Consider the following 14,386-nt stretch of genomic DNA (forward strand, 5'->3'; position numbering starts at 1 on the left):
GAGGCCGAGAATAACCGGCCAGGTTGGACTCGAGAACCTGCCCACCTCTGTCCCCGAGGATATCAATCATTCTTATCCAAGTCCTCGCCCGGTAGATGTTGTCGAGTGAGCCGAGGAATACAATAGTGGTCTTTCTGGCCGCTTGGTGGGGTGGTTTGGTGGGTGGTTAAACCTGGCACACCAAACGTCTGGTATGTCAGGCACAGCGAGTCGACCGACATACCGCGACACCATCAATTTTGCCTTCCCCACTCGTGCTTGCTATCAGCCCGAGTCGTCCCGGTACCCCATCATAACCCAGGCGGGAAGCAAGATAGGGCATCTCAACAAGGACTTCTGCGGAATTTCAGGCGCAAAGGATGTCGGTGAAGCCATGCTGATCCCTGGCCTTGGAGTGCACCCTCTTATACCTGCTGTTGAATGCAAAGAACCGGGTCAGACGTGACGTTGGTCTGGTCTGGCCACGGAGCCGGGCCCAGTCGTCCGTTCGATCAAGCCGCCCCCCTCCGGTTGGCTAGGGGAAAGGCTTCCCATTCGGCTGATCCTTGCTGCAGGAACCAGGCGAGGCCAACAGCATCAATGTACTTAAGTACACAACCAACCACGGGGATCTGGCTCCGGGACTGTCCGACAGGTGCGATATGCACGTATGTACTCCGTATGGCCTGGCTCTAATCCAGGTTCATCCCATCACCACTCAACCCGGGCAAAACTCCCAGTCATCATCGTTTCAGACGCGCTTTGATTCACGTCTCATGACACATGTTCGGAATCGCTGCCTGGATTGTTGACTGATAGACGGCACCGTTTCGTTTTGCTAATGCGAGCCGCTCAATTCTAGAGTAGAGAAGGAATGCAGCAAGCAAGTTGGGTGCGACTGGTACCTTGACCACCGACAGGCTAAGCAAAACCGCTGTTAGGCTGCTGAGACCGGCGGACAGCGTAGCTTGACTGCTTTGCTCACCGCCGATGGAGCTATGCAGCCATGTAGGCATGGAGCTAGCGAGCACGAGGACTCCGTGCCTCACTCGAGAATGCCTTCATACAGGCCATGGTTCACAACACCTGCAGGAACGCGCAGGACATCGACATCAATGGCATGCTATAAAACGGCGCTTGCCGTGGCAGGGAATTGATAACATGGAAAGAAAGTTGACCCCAATATCGAGGGCGGTCAGACACTCACCTTGCTAAAGTTCCATGTGTTGGCACGAGCCCGACCAGAGGAAGCCTTTGGCGATGGCGGTCCTGCCGTAACACCCCTCATGGTTGCGATTCAGACGTCGTTGACTCAACGAGGTTGGTGAGGTCAGGCTGTCGACTGATTGCTTGTCGAACCGAGTCTGGGGTTATTGTTGATGGTTTTGCTGCTCTAGCGAAGGATGGTTACGATTGAGACCCCAGTGTGCGCAGGCGAGAGTGGTGAAGCTGCTTGACTGGGCGTGTGCACAATCCGTGTGGACAATACTACTATCAGCTGGGATTTTTTTCCCCTTGACCTGCTCACCTCAGCCGTTGATTGTTTGCGCCATCGGTCATCGGTCATCGGCCAGCCAAGCCTTCGGGGAGGGTGGGGCTTTTACTATCACCAGCCGATAAGCAGCGGGCCGAAGCAGGTTACCCTGCGCCATCGCCATCCCCTGGTTGGCCTCACTGTTGCCGTTTGCCTGAACCGATGATAGTACTACCACCGTCTTTGCCAATTAAAACTGGCCATGCAGCTGCGCAGCGAGTTTCGACAGATCAAACCGCGACATCACTTTTTGATCCAACACCCAACATTTTCCAATTTTCTATCCCCAATAGTCTTATTCATCATTTTGCACTTGGCCTGGGTACAAGATGATTAATTATACTTTCTAAGTGTGAGAGGAGCAAAGTTGGTGAGATGTAGGGTTAATATTTCACGCAGGCCTGGGACCAGACTGGTATCTTCATGACCACGTCAACCCAAATAGTACCCATACAATCTCAAGTCCCGCGTACATGTTACTTCATATCAAGCCCTGCGGTAGAAACGCATTTGTGCTCCTCCAATGTCGAATACGGCCACAACATTCTGCAGAAACACGTCCCCCAAGATGTACGGTCCTGACCCGCCACTGGTGATAGCAACGGCACAGTAGCCGGTCATAGGATCAACTAGGTCGCGGTAGATCATGTCCGCAGGGTTGAGCCAAAACTCAACTCCTGATATTACAACGGCAAAACTTGGAGGTACTGCATCACACGGAGCAAAGTAAGAGCCCCATTGATACAAGTACACTGCACGAGGCTGGAAAGCATTGGCGACAGCCTCGGCCAAGGCTTTACGACATTTGTCAGCATATTTAGCCATGTCTTTCTTGGTCATTGAGGACATTTCTGGTGAAATGCCGTAGACTTACGAGGTGGAAGATAGTTCATTGTCGTCCCCGTATCCACAATGTATGGGAATCTAGTTTTATCCATCCTTTGGCCCCAGATTATACCATCAGGGATAATAGTGTAGAAGGAGTATCTCCAAGATGTTTCCGCTGACCCAATGAGATTCGCCTAATATGGAATCTTGTTAGCACCTCTGAATGAGGTTGTCTTGAGTCTTGACCAACAATCTTGGTCTGTACACCTCTGGGCTGGCACCACTTACTATGATTAGGTCAGTCTTGGCGTAGACATCAGTCGCTGTCTGCACTCGCGGCAAGCCACCCCAGGCAATAATTCCATTCGAAGAGTTCTTGGCCAGGGCAACACTAAAAACCGGATCTATGCTTCCTTGCATGATGGCATTTGTCAGAAAAGGTACATATTGGATGGCATTCCAGGCGGCTTCTTTTCCAATCTCCCCATAGAAAGCACTTGTAATGGATGGGTATGCAAGACCCAAGATGCCGACCGTAAGGTTATTACCGTGCCAATAGGTATAGTTAGCGAGCCCAGCTTGTTGTCTCGGGACAGAAACACCTCCACAAGATATGTCAGCGTAACCCATGGGGCCGAAGACTTTCTCGCCAGAGCCGTATTTTAGATAGAAGTGAAGACCATCAATGGGACCGTTTTGAAATTCCCTCAAGTGGGGATTCCCAAAAGCACATGCGGCTTGATTATGCTTCGTACCATTAGAGTCATGGCATTCGAAACCGTTTTGAACTGCCCATGTGTCCGCGCTTCCCGTGTCCAGAAGCAACCACACTGGAGCACCGTCCCATCCGCATTGAATGGCGTATTGAGTCGATAAGTTTCCGGTGGTGCTGATGTTTTGATATGTGTGCTGGCCGTGCGAAGGGGGTGTTTGCAAAATTTGCACGAGGCTCGAAACCGCATTATGATTGCTTGATGAGCTCTTAATGTTGGTAATCTTGGAATAAAGCAGAGCCGGCCTGTCGATTGTAGGAGCAGCAGACATGGCCTTGGCTCGCTGGAAGGTAAACCCATTCAGTGGTTTAGACAGGTCCCATTCCGGGGCGCTTGGTGGCTGAACTGGTGAATCTGGTGCTGTCACGGCGAGTCTCGCCCCGGCAATATGGAGAAAGAATCTGATTAGCATCATGACGGCGACTGGCTCTACCAATGGGAAACAGGGGGTGTGTCTGAGAGGGTGAAAGAACAAGGTACTTCTTTATCCAGGGGACCAGAGAGTGACCAAAGAAGCACCCGATATCTGGATGGAGACACAGAAGACTTAAGTACAAATCAACACAGCGTTGGCGTGATGAAGGGTGCCGATAGGAGAGAAGAAGACCATCAAGAGGAGAAGGATGGGATGGCAATTGAAGACTGAGATTTATTGACAGCTGCAACATTGAATGCTTTGCCGCATCATAGTGGTCCTACCAGTGAATGTGCGGACGACCTAGGATCAAGTCGCAAAACATCCAGCAGGCGGGACACAGCAGTCTGAAGAGCCAAGGCTGCTGGTTTGCGCCTTCCGTTTCTGACGCCGTCCGCAAGCCCGAAACAACATTCGAAGTTTGCTGAACGACAGGAGAGATTCCTGGACGTTAATTCTTCTACCGAAGCATGGCCCTAGTCCTTTAGGCTCCAAAATCGTAGGAAAGCTCTCTTTGGATGCGGTATTTCTTCCCTTTCTGACACGGAGTGGTTCATGTCGTTACGCAAATCTTCGTGGCTGATACATATATACTCAGCTGTACGCACGGGACCTCAAACAATCTCGGGACGTAGGCGAAGGATAGTTCCTTGGAACTATTGTCTGCAGAGTTACTCTACTCAAATGTCCGATGGTGGTCCATACGACGTGACGGGAAAACAATGACGATTATTGTTTGGAAGCCATTTTGGCCGAGGAAACAAAGTTGGTGGCCCGGTTCATTGGTAACTACCGAGGCGCAGAACCAGGATATGACGATGAACTACAAGTGCGTACTATGTATACTATACTCTCATCAGACCTCTGAAGCTTCGTTTACTTGTATATAAGCTTGCACCAGGTAGACACAAGACCGCTCGGAAGCCAATCGCGAGTCACAATTTAGTCGCATGGGGTAACGAACTGGCATGACATTTAACGTCCCATGTATCCAGGTTGATACCACTGGACAAGCCAAGGTGCCACGTCACACGGCAGTTTGGCCTGCATATCCGTGCTGCATCATGGAGACCGATTTGTGGTTTTACAAGAGGTCGGTAAACAAAACGGCAATCTCGGCTCCGTGTCATCATTCGAAAACAGGAGGGCCTACAAACTCGTATACGGAAATTTGTGCCATGGGCACTGTTTCCCTTTCATCCTTGACAGAGGCTCGGTCTGATAGGTGATAGGTGCATGTGGTCGGGTTCAACGGCATAGACGCAACGTCTAAACTTGTCATAACGGTGTGCCCATTCCCAGCACCTGCGTAACAACAAACTACAAATGCAGCCTCAGAGGAAGCTGTCTACCTAGTAGTTACCTATTCCGTACCTACAAGGTAGGTAGTCAATTATGCACCACCACAACTCTTAACCGCGCTGTTGGGCATGAGCCGCCACATGGCTGACAGGGACCGAAATGCCACAGCTAGGCTCCAGAGGTCATCGAGAACCAAACCCAGCGACAAAATCTCTTGGGCGTGCGCATTCTTCCCCACACTCAAATGATTGTGTAATTGAACGGTCGCGCGGGGAAACACTGCTACCCCAAAATGCCGACTGGGGAAATCGTCTGGAGCTCTCGCCCACTGAGCTTCCAGAACGGAACTCCGGAGCCTCGGCCCGCCGCTATGACGAAGAATCACAAGGACTTGATCCTACTCGTGATAATCATGGACTAGTCCGTGACTTGACGCCTTCTCTATCCTCTGTGGGTGTCACGATAACGGTGTGCCCATCAGCCGTACAACACTCGACGCTCTGCTTCATGACAATACCATCATCATATACGCACAGCAATCCCAAAGAACCATCTCATTCACGACAAGAATAGTGGATGAGATGAAAATGTCACTAAATCCAAAGGCCGGCGCCTCTTCCAAAGCCGCCGATAAAGAAGCCCTGTCATGGATGCAGAACCTCAGCCCGGCCGTCTCGTACTACGACCCTCATCATGAACCACCAGCTTCGGCAAGAGAACCTCAACTCATCCTCATCCTATCGTGGATGGGCGCACGACAAGTCCACATATCGAAATATGCACTACAATACCGCAAAATCTACCCATCATCACGAATCCTCATTGCGCAATGTCCCCTCACTCATGTCGTATTCCCTTGGCGCACACGGCGCGACCTGTCTCCCGCGCTGCCCTACCTTCGCAACATGTCGGAGCGCCAGCAAAAAGCAGACGAAGCAGGTGATACGTCGCCAAAGATGCTTATCCAAATGTTCTCAAACGGCGGCATCCACACAGCCAGTTGTCTCCGCAATATGCTTCGCGGCGGACAACCACGCGGCACTCCGGTATTACCACGATATGTACTAGTGTTCGACTCTTGTCCGGGGTATTTTCGGTGGATGAGCTCCTACAACGCCCTGATGCAAATGCTTCCGTGGTGGTCTGGCCCTGTTGTGCACTCCATCATCGCCATAGTCTGCTTGTACCACTTTCTCCGTCGACTTCCGGCTATTCAAAATCGAAATGCCCGAGCGCTCACGTCTCCAGGACTGCTGGCGAGAGAAGAGAGGCGGACGTATCTATATGGAACAGAAGACGACTTGATCCTGTGGCAGGATGTGGAAGATAATGCCCGAAAGGCCAAGGAGGCTGGCTTCACTATCAGACTGGAAAAGTTTGTGGGTGCCAAACATGTGGACATCATGAGGTCGGAGCCGGAGCGATACTGGAAAGCAATACAAAATTCATGGTTGGACGAGCCAGCGATGGAATATCAGCAACAACCATCGAGCGGCTCATAATACGACATGTCGCAGAACATCTTCGTCAGAGTTCTGGCTGGGGTTTTTGAAGAATAGGGGCTCTTTAGACGGCATACCGTGGTAGGAGCAGTGTATGTATGTAACTCACGTTCAGATGATTTGAAACTAGGCTCCATACTTTATCGCTCATGGAAAATAGCCAGCATTTTCCATTTGAGTTGGGGCTTAAAATGTCGGCTCATCACTTCTCTCCAGCCCTTTTTGCCACGGATCGCGTCATGTCGCATCCGAATACAACTAACGGGCTCACTTCCTTCACCATACTGTGATTATCAGATTTCCGACACTGCGAGTTTATTCCTCCATATCTAGCTATTCCAGTAAAACAAAAAAAAAAGGACAATTATTCCGAGGTGGCCCATTAAAACCACATTCTCACTGAGCGCCAACGCCTGTAAACAGTTTTCCACTCGGCTGACCGCCAACTCCGTCGCCATGCCTAAATAAGTCATATTGACCAAATGATTAATAACAAAAAATCATGTGCCGTTGGCCAAATATAAAAAACCGCTCTTAGCTGAAAAGGAAAAAAAGGCCTGGTTATGCCAAAATACGAATTGCGTCGATGGGGACTTGGTAAATGAGGAGAGAAATAATGTACCAAAAAAATAAAAATAAAACAGGAGAAGACACAGCGGCATAGATACGTGGACACGTAACTTCGTAAAGGTGCGCTCATGATTGCCCTATGATGAAATGCTCAACGGCCGGATTGCTCCGGGTCCTGCTTTCGAATTTCCTGGGTCTCCAGGAGGGTGCATGGCCATATGATTGGAATTGCACCTCAAACCTTTTGCTTCTTGCGATGAGTTTTTGCGTCGGTTTCAGCGGCCCGTTTCTCGGGAGCCATGAAGGCGTCATCGCCGATGTCACCTATGCCCTCGTCCTCTTCGGTACATCGATCACACTCCTGATCGAATGGGTGTTGCTCGGCATAGATGCCTGGATCACATTGGCCAAAGCATCCTGCGTTTTTGGCTTGCAAACAGGCCAGTTGCTGGCCCAGATCATCCCACGTTTGTGACTCGCCGCACCTGGTGCAGCTGCCTGCGAAAACCAATAGACGACACATCATCAGTCGAGTTTAATATAAGTGATTAAGGCGCGAGAAGCCAAGCTGTCAATGATTCTTGGTCGGGGACTGATAGGCCTTTAGAAATGCAGTTTGTAGTGGTGATATCTGGCGTTTCTTAGTTCCGAGTTGTGCCGGTCCCTGAGGTTTGGTGATGATTGCTGCGTCGATTTCGGAATAGAAGGGTGGTGCATTCGTCCGTGAATGGGAAATACGGCCCAGCACGTTTTAGAGATAGTGCTTTGGTGCTGCTTGGTGAGAGGGTGGGCGACCGAGGATACAGAAAGGTCAGAATGAAGAAGCCGAGGGCGAAGTTTATCGAAATGGCGCACAAGCTATGTGGCAAACAATCGTGTTAGCAGCCCGTCAACTGGTCTGGTGTTGGCTGGGACAAGAAGCACAGGACGAATGCGTCCGCTGTGCGGCGGGAAGAAGACCCGTTATATGCATCCACCAAGGACAAAAGGACTGCTAGGTGCCAATTCTGGCCAACATTAAACAGGCAGAGCACCCCTTGCTATGAACTACAGACACGCATGTGCGGAATGCTTGCATATGCGTTGCACAGAAATGGTGAAAATAGGTCGAGGGAAGTGTGGGATGTGCTCTTGATGCAACTAGGATCCACAGAACTTACGCTCGCAGCTGACGCAATGGAGCCTTTTCACGGTCCCGACAGTGGGCGCAATGGCTCGTAGGTTCGGCAAGGTGAGCTTCGTGATGGGTGATGGTTGGTCTGACGTGTTCCTGTCCCTGTTCAACCTGGTCTAGTCGTCCAGCCGGCCGCCTGCAATGCGGTTGATGGGACAAGGACAAATCCAAATACAGATACAAATCGGTCTGTTCGTGTTGTGCCCCTCAACAAGGGAGCGTTTCAAGATGGAGTTGCTTGGCCTAGCAGAGGCCACTAAGGATAATTGATAGTCGAGCATGAAAATGCGGGCAGCGTCGATGGAAAATCTGGTGGTTCAAGTAGTGGCAAGTGGCTAGGGCCCGAGGGCAGAGCTCCATACGTTTCGCCGGTTCGAGTCGTACCGGGAATTACTGGAGTGCAAACAAGTGCGTGCGGGTGAGAGCTTTCGACTTGCAAGTAGCGCGGGCCTTTCTCGCCGAAGAAGCTCTCGTGCGACAGGATCGAACAGTCCAGCTAGTGCTCAGGGCCTTTTTGCAAAATGCGAATCAGCACTGGCGGAGAAGAAGCATTTGGGGCTGGGCGGCACTCGGTGTGGTGTTGGTGTTGGTGTTGTTGTAACAAGAAAGAAAGGGAGGAGGAGGAGGCAAGAAAGGGAAGCTGGGCGAAGAAGGCAGGTAAAGGCGACTCGAGGCCATGGAAATGGCGGCAGGACGGGAGCAAGACCAGCAGCAGCAGCAGCAGCAGCAAAGCACTCGAGGACGGCCACCGATGCAGACGGTGTCGCTCAAGATTCGACAATAATAAGTTGACGGCGGCATGGCTTGGCCCTTGGCCAGTAGACGGCCGAGTTCCCCGTACAATACGAATAGTCGACCAGTTGACGTCTAGAGGTACTGAGTACTGCAAGAACGTTGAGAACCACTATGTTAGGTAGGATCTTGGAACACCGGCATCGAAAGGGTGGCGCGCAGGTACTTGATCAATACTGGGGCAATGTTTTTACCACGCCGAGTGCTCAGGTACCGCATTGTATTGGCTCATAGCCCGCAGGCGATGGCCCGCAAACATTCAACGTTGGAAAGACAAGGGGGCGCGAGCAAGTTGGTGGCTGCGGAGGGGGGTCGATAGAGTGCGTGAGTGGGCGAAGTGGGCGAAGTGGGTGTGCAATACGGAGCAGATAGGTTGCTAGCGTGCTTGCAATTGTCAACTGGGCGTGCTCGGCCAGTCAACGGCCTGGTGGCAGGTGTGTGTGCGTACTCGAGCATGTGGCCAGGACCCTTGGACGAGACCTGCTCACGGCTCAGACATGCCTGGACCGATTGAAACGCTACTCACTCGAAACGGGGGCGCAAAAGGACAACTGCCAAAGGGCAAAGGGTCAAAGTTTGAACTCTGTCTGGTGCAATTGTGCTTGAAGAGCCTTGGAAATTTGGGGGCCTTGGAGCACTGGCCCACCAGAAAGGCGGGCGGAAGACAAGTTCTGGTTAAATTTACACCAGACGGAAGAAAACCAGGCAAAACCAGGCCCCTCCCAGGACCTGATGTCGCCGAGGACTACCCATGATGAGGAAGGCACGACACGACCGAACCACGTGTGCCATGGCCGGCTTTGGCCAGACGGAAAGCAATTGTCATCTATCACATTTTTCTGCGTCGAACGAAGCGGGTCGATGACCTGAGCACTCATATCCACCTCGACCTCGAATATCAACATCAAAACGCAAGTCACTCAATCCCTTGCCTTGCGGAAAAGTGCCACAGATTGCAGGCTATTCACTGTTCGTAACAGAAAATTGCAGTGCCGTGCCGTGAGTGTCACTCCGCACGCAGCCCGCTTTGCCGCCCTGGCTACTACATCGATCTCTCCCCAGATCTGGCATCAAGCCCTTCTCTCTTGTCTCCATTTGAAGGGTCCACCCTGCCATGATGCTTGCTTGTTTGCTGTCAAACCGGTCCACGGAGTAGCTAGTTACCTAGTACTCCATACCTCTCAAATTTACTACTGTACCGAGTACAGTTGCCACACACATCGAGCCAGCTGCCGAAGTTGGGAAGGCAGAGACAATTCCCACTCTCATGGAAACCTGGCCGGCCAGCCATGATACGATTTTAATATGTGGAGAGACACCAACCGAGGCTATGTAGGGCTCCGGCTGCCAGATGTCTTACTCGAGAACTGGACCCTCGCCGGCATCTCGAGGCAAACGAAGCCAAGAAGAACATGGAGTACTCCGTACGGAGCACATTGGCACATTGTCAAAGCAGCTGAGAAACCAAGGTGCTCTGCATCCTGGCATGGTATACTCGGTCGACTTGCTCCAAGTTCATGCAAGGGAAGAATGGGGTGGAAGTCATTGGCGAAAGGCTCTCCCTCCACCCGCCTCGTTTGCTTCAAAAAGAACGAGTTGGTGCTGCACCTAACATCACCATCAATATCAACATGTGGGTGATGCTCGGAGCAAAAAGTATATCGAAGCAGGATTGAACATCAACGCGCTAGGCAACTTCAGACGGTATGGGAGCGACGAGGCTGCAGGGCGATTCCTCCGAGATTCTAGTGTTCATTCTCAGGAACCTCAAAGACATGATTTTCTGGCTGAGTGCCCGTGGCCTGGTGCTCCCCAGACGCCATATGCTGCGCTTTGCAAGCTATTAGATCAGTCTTGCCTTGGATGTGGAGGACCGCAACTACCTAGGTAGGTCTGTTGGTGTGGCCAAACAGGCAGCGCATAAAAGCCCTACCAGTCCCGAGCAAACCAGTATCGAGGGGAAGCAGGCGGTGTTCATCACCCACCAATGGTCAACGTCCGGGAGATCAACGCATATTCTTCTGCACTTAAGCTCTTGCCTGTAAGAGCTAGCCCCCCAGCCATGTTGGTGCTGAATGGCTGTGGCCATCCGCCATCCACGGAGAGGGCCGGCCGGTCTGGCGATATGTCTCACCTGTTTGGCCCGTGAGCGAAGGGACTTTGAGTAGAAGAGTCGAGGCAATACGTTCCAAGCGCCTTATAGATGGGGTTTAGAACGGCGGTATCTACTCCCTACCGAGTGCAACAAAACGCCAAACCAGCCGGAGCCCCGCACGAAGTTGGACAACTATGGGAGTCAGAAGTAAACTCATAAACACTCACATGCGCACTCGCACACTGTTTCTGCAAAGCCTTTTTCTGACAATCAAGTCTCTGCACCAGCAGTGACACAACGACTTCGCATAAAGCAGCCTGCAAGCCCAGCCTGGCTTTCGTGGATATCCGGAGTGCATACGTCTGTTATCCCGCGGCTCTCTCCTTGCACACACAAGGACAAGCATAGCACCAAAAGCGGAAATGCAATGTCACCCAGGTTTCGGGCTCTCATGCAAGGCGTCAGCTTATCCTGCAACGCCTCCATTTCAAAAACGCACCTGTAATTACCTTCGCTGCTTGATCGGCCCGCATACCTAGGCACACGGGTAGATAGTACATGCATTGGGCGTCTGCACAAACAGGGGCTCAGGACTCGATACGCAGCGCCATGTGGTTGTGGTTGCGCTGGCGGCTTGCCCTGGACCATGTCTGCTGCTACTACAATCAAATTCCCATGTTGACTACGGAGCATGGAGGATCCTGTATTGACGAAGTGAGATGTTCAAGCAGGCTCCTCATTGCGGCCAGCCGGGCCGCAGTCGAACCCACTCTTTTTCGACATCGTCGATAGTGTCCCGACTCCCCGGCTTGCTCAAGGTTTTCGTTGGCAGCCGGATCTTCCTCTCTGCCTCCCCGGCCCTGGCATGTTCCCCCGGGCTACTTTGTTCGGCCCGCCCAACCAACAAGCGCCATGATTCAGCCAGCGGCTATCTGGTCAGATCGGCAAATTTAATTGTGTTTCTGCAAATTTGGCATCAAGAAACAGAAATGCGAATACACTGAGATCGGAGCATCCTGTGAGTTGGGTTATCCCTCTATTACGGCACGGTTCGGCGTTCCACCTCAATGATGCCTCTCCCTGAATGCTCGCCAATGCGGCAACTATAATCCCAGCGACGTGAGTATTGGCTTTCGCTGCCCATGTCGCTCGAGGGGAATTGCGGCATGACCCTTCTGCTCCACACCACATTGTGCACTATGGCCAAGGCACGTCACTGTTGGAGTAGAGGCCGTTTTAACACCGACAAAGGCGGCCACGTCGTATACCCGACCGCTGAGATAATTTGGACGCGGAGTCAAAGTTCCTTCAAAGAATCCAATCCATCCTCCTGGATAATGTTCTTTACGGCGGCTTTCACAGCCTGTCATGTGAAGGTGACATTTGATGTCGTCAAACACGATGACGGTGTCGTTATGCCATAGCTTTTCTGCCATATACCCAACCGGCGTGAATATTGAAACTTCTTACGCGACTCAGCCTGAAGCAGTGAACCTCATAACTTCCACCTAGCTATTCTGAGCTGATGGTAAGGTGTTTTTCTGTTTGTATGTGTCGTAGCAGAGACACACATCTGGTGAGACGGCGTTGTCTCCAGGTCGTACAAGGCCGTCCGCCGAGTATACTTGTCTCTGGCCACTAAAACTCCACGACGGACCATCATGTGCCGACACAAAATGCGACACGGAATCATGCATTATGCGGCAGGTCATGGTGTTCAGAATACTCCTGTAGGACTAGAAATCAGAAGATGGCCTGCCCTCTGCAACCGCCGAACTGGATAGCTCCAGGCCGCCATCTTGAGGCGCTTCCTGAGAACACTCCGAGTGCTACATATGCTGACGACCTAACTTCACAAGTTTGTGCGTCATATTTCTGTGTACATGCGGACGCGCCTTCGGTTCTTGATGTGACGCCTCAGTGGATGGCGATGCCAAACTTGCTGTCGCTCAGTGGCACGAACGCCAGAGTCTTCTCTCCGAGACTGGGTCGATATGTCCGCTAACTCTCTGCAAAGCCAACATTCTTGGCCGAACTATTTTGGGCGAGTGGGAGCTGAAACTTGCGATGCTCATGCGGCCCAGCGGGCCATCACCAAGTTTGTCTGATAAATATCTATAATATAAGACGGTCGCAGGTCGACGAGGTCAAGACCTGGTCTCGGAGAGTTTGTTACCTACTTCCCTAAGTGGAAAGCTATGGGTGACTGCGATTCGAGGCGCTCGCGCAATCATGCTATCGAAGACCGTTGAGCCGTGAAGTGAGTCACTTTGAGAGTCGACAAAGCCATAATTAGAGAAGACTGACATTTTATAACTCTCCTTCACTTGCATCCACGAGAAGTTCATGTGGACACTCAAGAACACCACACTCCTTCCGATATTTCCCAGGCACTTCCAAAAATACAAAACATCTTTGCCATTTGGGGTTACAAGACAAACCAAGTGCAACATTACTGCCGAGCATCACTGATATGTTACGTCCAAGTAGGGGTCAACCAACGGTTTTCAATCACGTCTCGTCCGTTCAAACCTTTCGCGCCAGGTTGCATTCAACATTTGCGACTACGGCACCAAACATGTCGCATGTCCGCGGTGCTCACGAAGCAGTTCTGTTTTGCCACAGGAAAATACACATACCAAACACAAGCCAAGTATTAGTTAGGCAAGGGCTTAGTCTCACCAGAACATGCTGCATGAGTGAGACGGGACATGCCCGTCGGGGTCCAATAACTGCATGCCACAGGTGCTCCAAGTACATTTACTCCTTATTGGAGAGAATACCGACTTACCATCACCGCAGCAAAACATGCTGACTTTCGTCTCGCACATTACTTTCGGGGCCGCAGAAGAGGGTAGACACACAGCGGCTACCATCAACAAACCTGCTACATGTGTGACCAACCTTGGAAGGCTGCATAATGTTTGCCCATGCGTCTCCCTCACGCCTATAGACGCATATTGATTTGTCTTGCAGGTAAAACGAGGCACACTGTTCTAGCAGCTAAGACACCAACATTTTGAGTAACCTTCTGTATGGGATTGCCGCACTGATGACCGAGATACTTGTCCTGATAAAGTACTATAATATAACTATCCAAATTGACATGGCTATAGTTAGGCTGGTCGGACATGCTGCTACAAGACTGGTACGCACTCGCGCCGCCTTCTCAGCTAGCTACACACTTGACGGCGTGTGGCAACCAACATGTATATTTCGCCGTCGCCAAATATCCGCCAGTATAGAAGAGTAGAGAATAGATAGCGTATGCTGCGTGGTATGGCTACATTACATTGCCCGAGTGGACACTCTTTCGCTTCCATCGTAATTGGATCGAGCACGTAATTTATCCAAGACCCCTCACCCCTTGTTACGCGTGCACATCGGTCATTCTTGAATCCGGGGTAGGGAGAATAAGGATG

At 51.5% G+C, this 14,386-nt stretch overlaps 3 protein-coding genes across 3 annotated transcripts; 2 read left to right on the forward strand and 1 right to left on the reverse strand.

Annotated features, from left to right (window-relative positions):
• Positions 1 to 604: 604 nt before the first annotated feature.
• Positions 605 to 3,529, reverse strand: J3458_004192 (uncharacterized protein; the record flags this gene model as incomplete). The annotated part of the gene is made up of 3 exons (XM_066118064.1): positions 605 to 2,307; positions 2,388 to 2,535; positions 2,630 to 3,529. The coding sequence occupies 3 exons, from the start codon at positions 3,527 to 3,529 to the stop codon at positions 2,000 to 2,002; spliced, it is 1,356 nt and encodes a 451-aa protein (XP_065976662.1). The 3' UTR covers positions 605 to 1,999.
• Positions 3,530 to 5,185: 1,656 nt separating this feature from the next.
• Positions 5,186 to 6,631, forward strand: J3458_004193 (uncharacterized protein). The gene has a single exon (XM_007809997.2). It carries the CDS (start codon positions 5,413 to 5,415, stop codon positions 6,331 to 6,333), a length of 921 nt encoding a protein of 306 aa, XP_007808188.2. The 5' UTR covers positions 5,186 to 5,412; the 3' UTR covers positions 6,334 to 6,631.
• A 411-nt stretch (positions 6,632 to 7,042) lies between these two features.
• J3458_004194 (uncharacterized protein) lies at positions 7,043 to 7,378 on the forward strand (the record flags this gene model as incomplete). Its single annotated transcript, XM_066118065.1, has 1 exon — positions 7,043 to 7,378. One exon carries the CDS (start codon positions 7,043 to 7,045, stop codon positions 7,376 to 7,378), a length of 336 nt encoding a protein of 111 aa, XP_065976663.1.
• Positions 7,379 to 14,386: the final 7,008 nt, after the last annotated feature.

This window comes from Metarhizium acridum (assembly GCF_019434415.1).
Source record: "Metarhizium acridum strain ARSEF 324 chromosome Unknown scaffold_29, whole genome shotgun sequence".
In the NCBI taxonomy this organism is placed as follows: Eukaryota; Fungi; Ascomycota; class Sordariomycetes; order Hypocreales; family Clavicipitaceae; genus Metarhizium; species Metarhizium acridum.